This window comes from Choloepus didactylus, chromosome 22 (genome assembly GCF_015220235.1).
Source record: "Choloepus didactylus isolate mChoDid1 chromosome 22, mChoDid1.pri, whole genome shotgun sequence".
Lineage (NCBI taxonomy): Eukaryota > Metazoa > Chordata > Mammalia > Pilosa > Megalonychidae > Choloepus > Choloepus didactylus.
In genome coordinates, this window is record NC_051328.1 from 22,139,367 (window position 1) to 22,153,453 (window position 14,087).

Consider the following 14,087-nt stretch of genomic DNA (forward strand, 5'->3'; position numbering starts at 1 on the left):
GACAAAGGACTGACCCCTGGATGCTGCTCCAGTGTCCCTTTCCCTCCTGAGCCATTTGGGGGCCTGGGTAGGCAGGCACCAGCCTCCCTCCATGGAAGCCCCTGGGCCTGGTGCAGAGAGCAAGGGAAGGGGAACTTCTGTTTAAGGAGGGCCTAGAGCTCAGAGCCTTGGAAGTGAGATTATTAGACTTTGGCTAGACAGAGGCCACACACTTCATTGTAATTGCTGTTTTAATTGTCTGACTTCCTCCTGGACTGGGAGCTCAGAGAGGGTTCTGGCCAGAAGTGGCACGTGGAAAGCACTCTATATGTACTCGTTGACGAAGGAATAGACTTTACAGCTGTGTTTCTGAGTTTTTCAGATGGGAAAACTGGGGCCCAGGAAAGACAGGGACTGGGTCAACCTCATACAGCAAGTCTGAGGTGAAACTGGAAGCAACAATCACCTCTGCACTTCTGGTCCAGAAGAGGCTCAGGACTTGGGACAACACATCCCAGGGGCCTGCCCCTTAGGTTCACTGACTGTGGCTGCTGCCAGGCCCTGCAGACCTCTCCAGATGCCAGCTGGGAGGTGGTGGAGGCAGGGCCAGGTGAGCTCTGGGGCTCAGCCCACAAGGCCTGAAGCAGTGTGTACATGTGAGAGTCAGAGACTGATGGGAATGGTCTAGGAAACATTCGTACCTTTCAGGGGAGCCCTGTACTCCTCTGAATCTTAGGAGCTGCTGCCTCCCAGCCCCAGGAAATAGAGTCCATAAATAAGGAATCAATACATGGAGAGGCAAATACACTGGACAGCATACCCAGCCCAGCTGAGGAAGGGGTCCTGACCCCCCCACCAGGACCCAGTCAGAGGTAGGCAGCGTGAAAGCTGAAGGAGCACCAAGGGGCCAGGTGGCAAAAGGGAGGGACTGGAGTCCCCAGACATCCAAAGCCATCTCATGCAAGAACAAGTTTCCACTCCCAAACCACCCCCCATCCCCATCCATGCTTAGCTCCCCTTCTTCCCCTAGGCCTCCCCTCTGCTCAACAGAAAGCAGGAGGCAGGAAAGCAGACTTAGCTCGCCTGGCATGTTGCTGCCAGTCACAGGCCCCAGGCCCCAGGAAGGCTAGCAAGGGACACAAACCCTCTGATGTTGCCATTCCTTCCTCCTGGGATGCTCCTGCCCTCCCAGTTCCCCAAGAAAGACCCAGGCCATGGAAGCACAGAGCAGAGAGCTTCATGTTCTGGGGGCCAGCCTGGAGTCCTTTGCCGAGGACCTCTGCTTGTGGCCCTCGACCAGCATCAGTCGGGCAGCAGGCGGCCCAGTTCTGCCTCATCCAGGCGGTTGGTGGCCATGATGTGCTCCAGCTGCTGCCGGTAGCGTGCCAGGTCCTGCATGAAGTGGGGTACCCGGGTCTTGTTCAGCACCCCATGGGGCCGCAGGTGGTCCACATCCTCATAGGACACCTGCAGGGAGGGAGGTGGGCCTCAGGAGTAGGCAGAGTCCCCTGGCCTTCAGGTAGCTGGTCCCAGCTCTTGCCCAGTGCTCACTGACTTTGGTCCCGGAACTCCCCCCTCTCCCTCCTTCCTCTCCCCTCCCCATCCACTCCCAGTATGATGCACCTCTGGGCTTAGTCCTGGGTCTGTGCTCTCCTCTCTCAATTCTTTTTTTTACACTTTGCTCTACACCCCCACTGCTCTCTCTAGCTCAGCCTCTCCCCTCACCTCCAAACCTTGGGTATCCAGCTGCCTCCTGAACACCTGCCCCTGGAGAGCCCTCAGGCACCCATATCAAGCACCAAACTCAAAAAAACTGCTCCACTACCTGAGTGCCAGCTTGTGCCAGCCCCAACCTCTTCACAAACAGGTCAGAATCCAGGGAGGGGACCTGGTCTCTGCCACCCTCCCCACTCAGGGTGGCCACTGAGTTAAAGGGATCCTCCCCTGGGAAGAGCTCTCCAGCTTGCTCTTCCTTCTCAACTGCACAGCCAGTGCCTGGTTAGGCCAGACCACCATCAACTCTACAGGAGTGACTAGAAAGGTCCCCTCCTCTCCCTGCATTCCCTTCCCTAGGCCTCCCCCATATGACATTCAGAGGCAGCCTCCTAAAGCAACGTGCCTGCCACTCCTCTGTTAAAGCTCTCCCCACTTCTTTGGATGAAGTCCACCTTTCTCCACATGGTACAAAGGCCCAGTGCCAGCCCCTGGGCCCTGGCCACTTCACCCTCCTGCCCCAGGCCTTCCTGACTGCTCCCTGGGTCCGGAGGCCTCACTGCCTCCTTTGAGAGGCAATACTTACACACTCCTGCCGGCTGGGTCAAACACCCTCAGAACCACAGGCTGTCACCATAAACTATCACTTCATCTCAGTGCTCACCTCTACGGCCCACCCTCCACCATAGAGGTCTGGCATTCAGCCCTTAGTCACACACCAATCAGAGGCTCGGGAAATACTGCGGTAAGCGGAAGAGTTGGATGGCACCTCTGAGGGCCCGCAGCCCCTCACCTTGCCCAGCGACGTCAGCAGTGGGAAATCGATGGTCTGGCGGTGCCGCAGAATGCGCACGATGCCATCCAAGTAAACCTGGTCCTTGCTGAAACAGCCTGTGAGCACAGGGGGACCATCAGCCCCTGGGCCCAAGGCCCCACCCCTCGTCCCCCCACCCTGATTCAGGGAACTCTCCTCGCGTTCAGGGCACCTACCCGGCTGCGAGGTGTCGGTCTGACCGCGCTTCGCGCGCACGCAGTACTCCCAGCGCACGTCGGCGCTCTGCACGTAGCGCGCCAGGTCGTGGAAGAGCTGGTGGAAGGACATGCGCGCGGCGCGGTGGATGGTGTAGTAGAGCAGCGCGGCGCGCCACAGGAAGGGCTGCTTGCGGAAGAGCACGCTGTGCAGGCTGGCCAGGCCCTCCTCGGTGGGGTTAGCCGGCCGCAGCCCGTACTGCAGCCGGCCCTCGGCGCTGTGCCACGGCTGCTTCGCGTTGTTCGCGCCCCGCAGGTAGTGGGTACCTGCAGGAGGGTGAGGGGAAAGCGGCGCTGGGCGAGGCGTCCAGGGGACCCGTGTGCCCGGCCCGTTCCCTGTCCCATCCAACCGGATCTCTGGCCGGTGACCCACGTATCCTCGCGATTCCAGATTCAGGCCCTCACACAAGCTCCCTTCCCACTCCTGCACCAGATAAAACGAATGCGTATTCATTCACCCAAACCCAGCCTAAAGACTCCCCTCAGGCGGACTCATACCCAAGGACCCAGAGATTCTCAAACGCATGAATCCTGCCCACGCATCGAGGGCTACACACCCGCAAACTCTCTCCAAACTCAGTGTCCCCCAACCCCCCTGGGAGGGGAGCCGGGACACACAGACTACCCCGTCCCTGTATCCCATGCCCACATTATTTTGACAGTCACCCTGACGCCCCCAGCAAAAACCATCTCTTGCCCAGAGCGACAGGATTCTTGATGAGGAGGGACAGACAGAAATAGTAATTAGCGTCCCTCCCCTGCCCCCCACCCATCCCCAACCCCCCACCCCCCACCTGTGTCCTCCTCAACTTGGCTCTGTCAGCCAACTCCATTCCCAGGACCTGGCCTCAGCCCACCCTGGAGAGCCTACATGTTGGCTGGGCTGGTGGGGCTCCCCCAGGGTTCTACCTCCCAGGGAGCCTTGCCTCCACTGTCACAGGAAATCAGAAAGTGGAGGGAGAAAAAGATTTCCAGAAGGAGCCACAGATGAGGGTGAGCCCAGAGAGTGGGCAGGCATGTTCTGGCCTACCTCTGTGAGCGAGGGAGGAGGTAGCTGCTGAAGAAGGGAAAGGGCCCATCCTTCCACCAAAGGGAAGGCAGAGAAACAGAGGGGCTGGGGTTACTGGGACCCCTCACTGCTGCCCCCGCCCCCAGCTCCCCCTATTCAACCCTACCCCCCTACCCCACCCCCACCCACACCCACACCCTGACCTATCTCGTGCCGCAGCATGCCCTCCAACCAATACTGGCGGGCTCCGGTCAGGTTGATGGCCAGTGTGGGTCGGCTGTTGTCCACCATCATCACTGCCTGGGACAGCAGGTCCTCACTCAGCTGCACCACAACCTGCAGGCAGCACTGCCTGAGCCATGGCCACCGGCCCTGGGGCCAGAGTGCAGGTGGACCCACTGATGCCACAGGGCAGCCAGGCTGGAGCCTTGACCAGCAAACCCACCCTTCACCACCTCTGCTCAGAGCCAGCCCCACCTCATTGGGGCACCAGCAGGCCAGGTATGGGGCTGGGCCTGGCACTGCCCACTCGGCAGCCTCATCTGGGGCATGAAGAGGAGGAGCCTTGCAGGCAGGGCAAGCTCACCTCCCCCGCACAGCCCTCCTTCTGCATGTATTTGCGCACAATGGACCAGATCTGGCACTTAGTCAGCAGCTGGCCTCCGGTGGCAGCCTCAAAGTGTTCGTAGGTGCCAAACTTCTCCAGGACAGCCTCAATGATGCCAATTGCCTGAACACAGGACCACAGTGACCGGTTAAGCCTAGCTTTTTGGGAGGTCAAGGCCAGGGTGAGGTGGGCAGGCTGGACTAACCTGATGGATGAACTGCCCGGAGGCCTCACGGTATTTCTCCAGCACGGCTGTGGGCATGGGCTCTTGGTACTCGAACTGCGGGTTGTAGGTGTAATGGGACTGGAAGAACTTGTCCCGCTCGCAGTCCATGTTGGTTGGCCGCAGAGCCACCAGCATGCAGGGGCTCCTGCTGGCACCCCGGCCTGCATCCCTTTGGGTCTTAGCAATGTGAGGCAGGGAGGCTGCAGACCGCAGGGTGGCCCCACCAAGGTCCCGTACCCGTCCAGGTAGCGCCCGTCCCTGGGTGCTGCCCCCCCGCAGGCCAGTGCTATTTACGGAGCAGGTGCTCTCACTGCGGCGCATGTGGCCACGGTAGCCCAAACGCAGCGCTGAGAGAGGCTGCAGCTCCGGCCGGTGCTGCAAGGCCGAGGGGACTGACAGAGCCAGGGGCAAGGCCAGGGACCGAGGCCAGGGGTACAGCGGTGGCCCATCTCGGACTGAAGGCTTCAGGCTGGTGCGCAGGGATGGGGGACTGGCGGGCAGGCTGGGGGGTGCCCGCTCATACACCTGGGCCCCCGAGTCCAGCACCATTCTGTCCGGGGGGTCACATTCAGCTGTGCCACTCCAACTCCCCTCACTCTTGACCTCTGGGGACACAGAAGGGCATGTGGAGGCCAGCATGAGTGGGTGTGGCCTGAGGACCACCAGGCCCTGTGCTCTGCACTGTCCTGCTGGGCTCAGGGCCTGCCGCCAGGAGTCTGAGTGACTGCCCCCTGCCCCCGGTCCAGCAGCCCTTCCCTCCAGCAGGCTCACCCAAGCAGGCTGGTCTGGGGGAAAGCAGGAGGAATGGTTTTGTACCCCAACCCAGAGGGTGGTTACTGGCATCCCCTCAGCCTGTGAGCTCCTGCAGGAAGGACTGTCCCCCTCCTCGTGGTTCTAATGGCTCCTCAGCGCCTACCCTGTCTGGGAGCTGGTGTGCTACGGCCTCAGCTACCTGGATGGATGACTGGAGAAAGGGCCTCAGCTGCCTCAGGGCTTCTGCCATCTTCTCAGCCACACCCCTCCCCTCCTACCTAGCTCCACCCACCTCCTCCGGCCCATCTGGCCTCAGTCATGTGACTGCCCAAGCAGCCTTTGCTTATGCTAGCTCCTCCCCCTGGTACACCCTCTTGCCTCTGGACCATCTCTTCAAGTTTAAATTAAAATCAGCTTTTGGGGAGGTGGGAGGAAACTTCAGCAAATCCTAGTCAATCCCTGGCCTGCCCCCTCTCTGATGCTCACTCCCCAGGGTCATCCAGGGCCAGTGTTGGGGCACTCACCCCTTGACTCTGTGCCAGGGCTTAGTCTGATTCAGTCTCTCCCTGGAGACCGAAGGAATGTTCCAGCCTCCAAGCCAATCCTTTGCCTGCTCAGAGACACAATTCCAGCATTTCTTTCTCCTACATCATCAATTTCTTCCTCTCTACTGGATTATTTCCATCAGCATAAACATATGCTGTTATTTCTCCATCTTAAAAAACAAAACAAAACTTTCATTTGACCCCATACTCCTCCAGCTGCTGCTCCTTGCAACACAACTCCTTAAGAGCTGTCCACACTCATTCCCCCAGTTCCTTCTTTCCTGTTTTCTCTTAATTAAACTTTTGACCCCCAGTCTCCATCCAGATTGATTGGATCAAGGTCAACAATGATATGTTCATATTCATCAGCAGCACCTGACACAGCTAATCACTTCCTCCTGGAAACACTTTGTTCACTAGGCTTCCGGAACACACTAAGTTGGTTCTCCTCCTACCTCACTGGCTCTCTCTCCTTGGTCTTCCTTGCTGGTTCGTCCCTATCTTCCCATCCTCTTAACACTGTAAAGCCCCCAGCATTGTATATGGAAATTTTTCTATCCTCTTTCCCATTTATACTCACTCTCTACATGATCTCATCCACTCTCATGGCTTTACATACATCAGCTCAGACTTCCTCTGTAAACTTCAGACCAGTGTTGCCAGTTTTCAATGCAAAGGCTTTACTTGAATATATGAAAGGCTTCTCAGACTGAACAGGTCCCCTGCCTGGAATGCTTTCCCTCATATAACTGCCTGGGTCACTCCCTCACTTTCTTCAGATCTCCACACAAATTATCAGGTTATTAAAAAAGCCTTCTTGAATATACCCTCTATAAAATAGCAAATCTCCTCTCCTCTCTCTAACACAATCTCCCTTTTCCTGCATTACTTTTCTCTGTAGCAGTTATCACCATCTGAAGTACAGTATATTTGATAGTTACCTGTTTCCTTATCTCCAGTGTCCACAGCTGTGTCCCCAGAACCCAGAACAGGGCCTGAACCAGAGCAGTTGTTCAATAAAAGAACTCAGGAGAATCCTTCTCTTTCTCAGAACTGGAATCATTTCTTCCCTGAACTTTGTTCCACCATCTAGCCCTAACCGTCCCCCTCGGTACACGCCCCACACCCACAGCCTAGTGACCAGCTGCTTTTCAAGAGGCTTCAGGCCTCAGGCTTCACCTCTCCTCAACTAATTGGACACTTTACCAGACCCCCTGCTCATCTCTGGTGCAGTACCCTCTACTCCCTTTCTTTCATTCAACCTACCTCCTCGCAATCACCAGCATACACCTGTTTCTTTCAAGGCTCAGGTGCTTCCGCCAGGAACGCCCTCCCATTGTCTCCCTGGAGCAAACTCCTAACCATCATTCAGGGCTCAGTTCAGGCCTCACCTCCTCCGGAGAGCCTTCCGGCGTCTAGAGGCTCCCCAGTGCCTAAGCAGGCTTCTCCACCGCCTCGGGCTGTCACTGCCGGAGCCTGGGTGGGTGTCCCCCCACCATCCCTTGAACTCCTCGAGGGCAGGAACAGATCTTATTAGCCCCCATTTCCCAAGCACCCAGCACCAGAGGCAGAATGAATGAACGGAGGGATAGGGGAGGAGCCCGCGATCACTGAAGGCGGGATCTGGTGACAAATGAGAGGGTGTGGCCTGCACCAATAAGAAACCCGGGAGAGGATAACGTGGAAGAAGGGCCAATAGGGACAGGGATCAAGGAGGGGCGTGACCTGCAGCCAATAAGTGGCGAGGGATGGGGTGAAGGGCGGGGCCAGAGGACAATGGATGGGGTTCTGTGGTAGATGAGGAGCGATCACGTCGCGCGCCCACTCGGCCCCTCGGGGGGTCCCGTCGTGTGCCGCATCCCCACCTCCACCTGTCCACTCCTCGCCGACGTCCCTGCTCCGCGATGCAGGTCGCTGCGCTCCCAGTCCGCGGGAGCCGACGCCGGCAAGGCACGCACTCGGGCGCGCGCACGCCTACACGAAGGCGCGCGGGTTCGCGTCTGTCTCCGTGGCGGCGCGCTCCCGAGACCACAGCCGGGGCAGGGCAAGGCAGGGCTAAGGGGGCGGTGTCCTCCCCTCGGCCACGCCCCTGGGCAGGGACCTCCTCCCAGGCCCGCCCCCTCATTGAAGACCAGGGGTGTTTCAGGGCTTCGTGCGCGACCCGGAGCTCTCTCTGAGGGCGGTGGCGACACAGGCTCACCGCCCGGACAGATATATGGGGGCGTAGTCCGCATAGGTGGGGGCAAGAGTTCGGGTACTTGGGAACGCACTCCACACGCGACCCGATGCTCGGGTAGGTGGAGGCGCAGTCAGAACCCGGACTCCTTAGCCTTCGCCGGCACATTTAACTCATTCCCCGTTCCCCAACACGCACAGATTCAGGCGCACGGGAGCTGAGGCTTTATTCCGCGGGCAGCCGGGCGTCAAGCGCAGTGCCCGGAAGGGAGGCAGGAGGACAGCACGGGCGTAGGCGCGGGCACAAGGCTGAAGAGTGCGTGGCGGCCGGCTGGCGGCGAGGGCGGCGGGCCGGCCTGCAGGGAGCTGAGTGCGGCCAGGCGCTGCTCTCGGGACACGTCCCCACGTAGGTCCAGCAGAGCGGAGATGTGATCTTCGCTGCCAAGACACCAAGGAAGTGCGTCAGCCCCGCCCCTCCCGGGCCCTTCCTCCCTCTCCACCCTCCGTCTCGCACCTCACGTCGGGAAATTGTTGCCGCAAGCCTGCCACCTCCAGGCCAAGCAGCGTGGGGTCGCGGAGGTTCAGCAGCTCCCGCAGGGCGAGCAGCACCGGCGTGCACTGCGCACTCTCCTCCAGACCCTGCGCACGTCGGGGGTAGGGTCTTGGGCCGGCCCTCATCCAACCACTGAGACAACCCCCGCCCCATACACTCGCCCCCTGATCTCTTACCAAACCAAGGAAGAGCTCCTGAAGCTGAGCGGCATCCTGCCGCAGGCGCTCCGCCGCCTGGGTCCGCTCGTCGGCATCGCGGCACACTAGGCGGCCTTGCATCAGCCCGTGTAGGTACTGCAGCACCACGGTGCGCTCCGCCTCGGCCAGCAGCAGCTGCAGGGAGGGCGATCAGGCGAGACCACATCGCTTTTCCCACCAGCGTTCCCCTTCCCACTCCAGCCCCCACCTCCCGCCTCCATCCACACCTGGACCGCAGGGCTTCGCACGCGCCAGAAATCCCGACAGAAGCGCGCCGTCCGCTCGCATACACAGCCCAGCAGCTCCGGGCTCGACAGCCACCGGCGCGACGGCAGAGCCGCGAACAGGGGCTGGCGGCGGGGAGGGGCGAGGGCAGGGATGAGGGTCCAGACTCGGCATTCCCCGCAGAGACCCTCAAACGTACGCTGCATTTCTAACTCCCACCCCTATCCCCACCGAAGCTTCACCTGGAGCTCTGCCAACAACGCCTCTAGCACCAGGCGGTAGATCCTCCTCTGCAATTCGTCCAGGGAAGCCTCCAAAGGTGCCAAGGGCCCTGAAGCCACCCCGTCGGGCTGCAGGACGGACACTGAGGAACTGGATGGACCAAAAATAAGGCTTCAGGACCAAGGCCAAGGTCCGCAGGGCCCTCCGTGGTCCAGCCAATCGGGCGCCACCTAGTTGGTGAATGTGTGTGACGGGAGGAGGCGAAAGGGCGGCTCCCTGCGCTTCTGAAGGGCAGAGGCCTGAACTGAGGCTGCGAGTGGGGGGGTCCGACAGCCCCACCCGGACATGCCTCTAATTCGAGGTGTGACCTTGGGCAAGTCGTGTCTTCAGATTCCTGTTTCATCATCCATAAGGAGAGGGAGTTAATCTCAAGAGGGAGTAAAATTCATTAACTCTTTGGTCTTTCCCCTCTGTGCACCCATCCCCCAAGAGGAAGGGAGTTTTTCTGCTTTGTTCATAGCTGTAACCCCAGACATTACCTGGCACAGAGTAGGGCTTTGATAAATACCTGTCAAATAAATAACTGAGCACTACTTTGTGCCAGGCACTGTGGTAGGTACATCTGTTATCTCATGTGGTTCTCAGAACATCCCATTACCACCCATAGTCCTAATGAGAAAACTGAGATTCATAGAGATTAGGTAATTTGCCCAAGGTCGCAGCTATTAATTAGAACTGGGATTGGAATCTGAGGTTTTGTGAGTTCAAAGACCCTAATGGCCTAGTGTGGGCTGGATACATACATAAAAGGGGCTGGGGTGGGGGGAGGGAGCAGTGAAGGGGTCTTCCGTGTAAGCCTTCCAGTACCTGAGTGCTCCGTGGTGATTGAGGGCAGCCAGTAGGCAGGGCACGTAATGAGGGGCCACTGCTTCGCCCCTGAGGTGGTCTCGGGAGAATCGGATGAGAGCATCACTGAAGCTGCAATGGGCAGAGGTGGCTCCTGTATCTGTGATCACTGGCATCCCCATGACCCCAGTCCCTGGCACTCCTGTCCCACCTCCAAGATACCCAAGGGCCGGTGTGAAGGAGCCCTTTCTCATTGGTGTGTCTTATTCACTCTGAGCCCGTCTGGGCTGCCCCAGGAGCAGGGTTGGGGGTTGGGAGTGGGTCAGTGTCTTGGCAGACCTCCTCAGGAATGCACCCAGTTCTGATAGTGCCATGCTGTGCACCCGCTGCTGCAATGACTCACTGACCAGGCTGGTCACACGGATATTCTCATCCAGGATCTACAGGGAGGGATGGGCAGCCATCATTAAAGCCCAGAGCCCTGCCCTCCTTCCCTTTCCCATGGGGGCTATCCACCTGCCTGGCCACCTCCCACCCACCTGCAGCACGATGGCTGGCATGGGTGAGTGGTAGAAGCCAGATGGGTCCGTGTCTGGCTCCTGCTCTTGGCCCCACTCAGCTACCTCCCCGTCCAGTGCCTTCTGTAGCCACTGGGCAACACTTGCCTGGGGAAAGGGGCAAGGAGCAGCAGGATGCAGCAGGGCACTGATCTTGCCAGAGACAGGTAGATGTGTGACTCTACAGACAAAGGATCACAACTGATGGGCAGGGCTGCTCTGGACCCATGCCCCAATGACTCACCTGGACTTTGGCCACAAACATCATCTCCAGCCCCTCCACGTCTTCCAGGGTCAGCAGGGGCTCCAGCTGAGATACATCAGCCTCTGGCCCCAACTCCAGGCTCCCCATCATTTCTTGCCTGAAGATGGGTAGCCGGGTGTCATAATGAATCCCCAGCCTCTGATCCACCCACCTTTCGCTGCCCTCAGGGCACTGACCCCAAGTACACATGCAGAGTCCAATGCAGCAGGGTGAAGGCATCAGCAGCACCCAGCTCAGCCCCTGTGAGGACTTGCTGCAGGCTGCGGCGCAGGCCTCGGTGCAGGGTGTGGGCCCACAGCTGGACCACCTTGTAGTGTGGTGGGCAGCAAGGTGCTACTAGTGCCTCAGCTGTGGCCAACTCAGCTGGCAGTGCCACCCGCAGAGCCTCCAGCCACTCCGCCAGGGCCCCTGGCCCAGGCAGCAGGTGTGTCCCAAAGTGGACCCGCTCCAGGCCATCCTGTAGAGCCCGCAGACAGCACTGCCGCCAGTCCCGTGGGGCTTGCCCTAGGGCGGTTGTGTGCCCAGCGTCCAACTCAGCCACACGCACAGCAGCCACCAGCAGGGCTGGGTCCTCTCGTGCCAGCTGCCCTGCAGCTCCTGCAGCTGTCTCCACAGCCCGGCCTAGTGCCTCAGCCAGAGGGGCCAGCCCCTCAAAATCTGGCAACTCCAGGTCCCCCAGGTGTGCCCAGGTCTCTTCTCTCAGCTGCTCCAAGTCCCGTAGGCTCACATATGCCTCCAGGAGTTGCTGGGCATCAATCAGGGACTGCGTGTGGGCCAATGCAGCAGGCACTGAGGAAGGAAGACAGGCAACAGACAGCCCTGGGTCTCAGCCTTACCACCTGTGCAGTGGGTATAGCAGATGAGATGCTGGGGTTGGGGTGATGTGTAAATATTAATAATCAGCACAGTGGAGCATTGGCCCATTGGAAGGACATAGGCGAGAACCTAGAGGCCTAGTGGGCCGGGTGTGGACCCTTGAGGTGATGGAGCACAAGGAAGTCAGGAATCCCAGAAGAAGGCAGGGAGAATGGGGGACCATGCCAGTGGCTTTTCACTTACCCTGTTAGGAAAAGATTTCAGTGTAACAGCCAGGGTGCCTGTGTGTCAGCCCTGACTCAGAAACCCAGGTTGAACTGAATTACATCTGCTTCATACGCCATTTGAAGCCTGGGTTACCCCCTGGGGGTTCCTGGTGTGTCCCTCCATGTGATCCCCACTTTGTGCCCCAGCTGCTTGATCAGTGATAGACTGCTGGAGGGCTGAGGCCTGGGGCCCCAGCACACTCACCTGCCCGCAGCCGGGGCAGCAGCTGAGACAGGGCCTGCAGTTGCTTGTGTTGGGCCACCTGTTCCCGCAGGGGTGCTAGGGTCTGTGCAGACTCGGCCATGTCCTGGAGCAACCCATGGGCCTGGCCCAGGGCCTCACGGGCTCCCTGCATGGCCCCAAGGGCCTGTGCCAGCTGCCGCACACCAGTCTGCACGCCCTCCAGGTACGACTGCACCACCGACTGGAGGAGGGAGGCAGCCAGTGAGGCCTGGCCAACCCGGCAGCCCATCTCCAGGACTCCTGTGCCCCCATCCCCCCATGCCTACCTTGATGCGAGTTTCTAGGGAGCAAGTGCGTTGCACTTCGCGGCTGCGGTACTGACCCAGCCTGGTCAGCTGCTCCGGCCGGTAGAAGATGCCCGAGGCCCACTTGAGTGCGGCACCCCGGGCCAGCTGCTCCGCCCTCTCCTGCTCTGGCCACTCAGGCCCTGGGCAGGAAGAGCCTAGGCAGCTGCGTCAGTCTGGCAGGGACTGCAGGAAATGTCTGCCGAACCTGCCCCCCTTCCTGCTCCTCAGCCTGTCCCCCAGCTCCAAATAGACCTGTCAAGGGCGGACCCAATCCTACATTCCCATCTTCCTTCCTTCATCCCTCCCCCATCCCACCCGGGACCCATACCAGGCAGAAGTGCAGGCTCCATTTTGTCCTTGGCAGAGTCCACGGCAGGCCCTGGAGGAGTCAGAGCTGTGGTAGGAGTGGGAGCCAAGAATCTGGGTTAGAGCGGGCAGAGTGGCTGCTCCTTTGAACTGCGGCCTCTGTCTAGGCCCCTCTAAGAAGGAGGAGGGAGGTTCTTGCCCAGTCTCTCTGGAAGCAAGAAGAAGTCCTCACCTGCTGGGTTTTTCAGTTAGACTCCCGCAGACACAGTGAAGCAGGGTGGGCACAGGCCTCCGCTAGGCCCTGCTCCTGCTCTGAGTTGCAGAGGACAGTTTGGTGTCGAACTCACCAGGATTGACCAGGCACTCCGTTCCTCCTCCTCCGCATACAGCCTTGGCCTTGAAGATGGCTCTCTCCCACGGTCCTGCCACAGAGCTCCTCACTCCCTTCACTCCCTCAGACTGCCTGGGTGACTCCAGCCCACTCCTGGCCATGCAATAGGATCCCTCTCCCCAGGGAAGCCTCTCTCCCACCTCCCAGCCCCCTTCTCCCTCCAAGGCCCCTCCCTCCCCAAGGCCGTGCACAGAAAGGAAGGAAGCTGAGTCTCTGGTGCTTTATTCCCAACAGGAAAGAGCAGCTGCACTGCGGAATGGGGTAGGGAGGGCTGGGCACCACTTCCCTGAGGGTTGGGGGCCGGGGGCTGTACTCCCTGCCAACCACGAGTCTTGTCCAGCCCATTCCAGGACCTTTTCACGCTCAGGACATAGGCCATTCCTGGGCAGGGGGTGGGGAGGGCAGATATTGATGCAGACAACATTGCAGTATGAAGTGTGTTGATGGGAGGGGGCCTGCCTCTGCAGAGGAGTGAGAGGCCACCGGCTGTTGTGAAGAGGGTATGTGGTGGGTGATGGCAAGAGAGGGGAAAAAGGGCCAGGAAAGCTGTGCCCAAGAGCTGGAGTCTTATCCTCAGAGTTGTAGGGAGCCAGGGAGGGATAGCAGGGTGGAACTAAGGTAGCAGATGCTGTGGTGTATCACCCAGATCCACCCTTCAGCACTGAGGGCTCATAGCTGCTGCACCTCTGTACAAAGGTACAAAGGCCCAGCCCCCTTTCCTGGATTTGGAACATTTCTAAAGGGCCATCCCAGCTTCAAATCTCCTAGTGGGACGGGCTGGAGCCTCTATTATAATTGCATTACAGTCTAACTCCTTCGTCTGCCCTATTCTTGCCTCTTTTACTTCCTTAGAAGTGTGGATCCCTGATCAACTTA

At 59.3% G+C, this 14,087-nt stretch overlaps 2 protein-coding genes across 10 annotated transcripts; both read right to left on the minus strand.

Annotated features, from left to right (window-relative positions):
* Positions 1–212: 212 nt before the first annotated feature.
* On the minus strand, positions 213–8,242 carry KIAA0895L (KIAA0895 like). 9 transcript variants are annotated; one of them, XM_037815953.1, is made up of 9 exons: positions 7,253–7,864; positions 6,803–6,856; positions 5,841–5,926; positions 4,543–5,168; positions 4,317–4,460; positions 3,934–4,066; positions 2,683–2,988; positions 2,486–2,583; positions 213–1,446 (listed from the first exon to the last, which is right to left on the minus strand). In XM_037815953.1, exons 4-9 carry the CDS (start codon positions 5,110–5,112, stop codon positions 1,282–1,284), a joined length of 1,416 nt encoding a protein of 471 aa, XP_037671881.1. In that variant the 5' UTR covers positions 5,113–5,168; positions 5,841–5,926; positions 6,803–6,856; positions 7,253–7,864; the 3' UTR covers positions 213–1,281. The 9 variants fall into 9 exon arrangements, with proteins under 9 accessions (XP_037671881.1, XP_037671877.1, XP_037671875.1 ...); XM_037815949.1 differs by having other exon boundaries at positions 5,841–6,031; XM_037815947.1 differs by having other exon boundaries at positions 5,841–6,031; positions 7,128–7,864.
* A 4-nt stretch (positions 8,243–8,246) lies between these two features.
* EXOC3L1 (exocyst complex component 3 like 1) lies at positions 8,247–13,344 on the minus strand. Its single transcript, XM_037815946.1, has 14 exons — positions 13,168–13,344; positions 12,843–12,908; positions 12,494–12,654; positions 12,189–12,408; positions 11,078–11,690; positions 10,881–10,998; positions 10,619–10,744; positions 10,419–10,519; positions 10,101–10,211; positions 9,254–9,383; positions 9,014–9,136; positions 8,766–8,921; positions 8,551–8,675; positions 8,247–8,474 (listed from the first exon to the last, which is right to left on the minus strand). Exons 1-14 carry the CDS (start codon positions 13,310–13,312, stop codon positions 8,285–8,287), a joined length of 2,385 nt encoding a protein of 794 aa, XP_037671874.1. The 5' UTR covers positions 13,313–13,344; the 3' UTR covers positions 8,247–8,284.
* Positions 13,345–14,087: the final 743 nt, after the last annotated feature.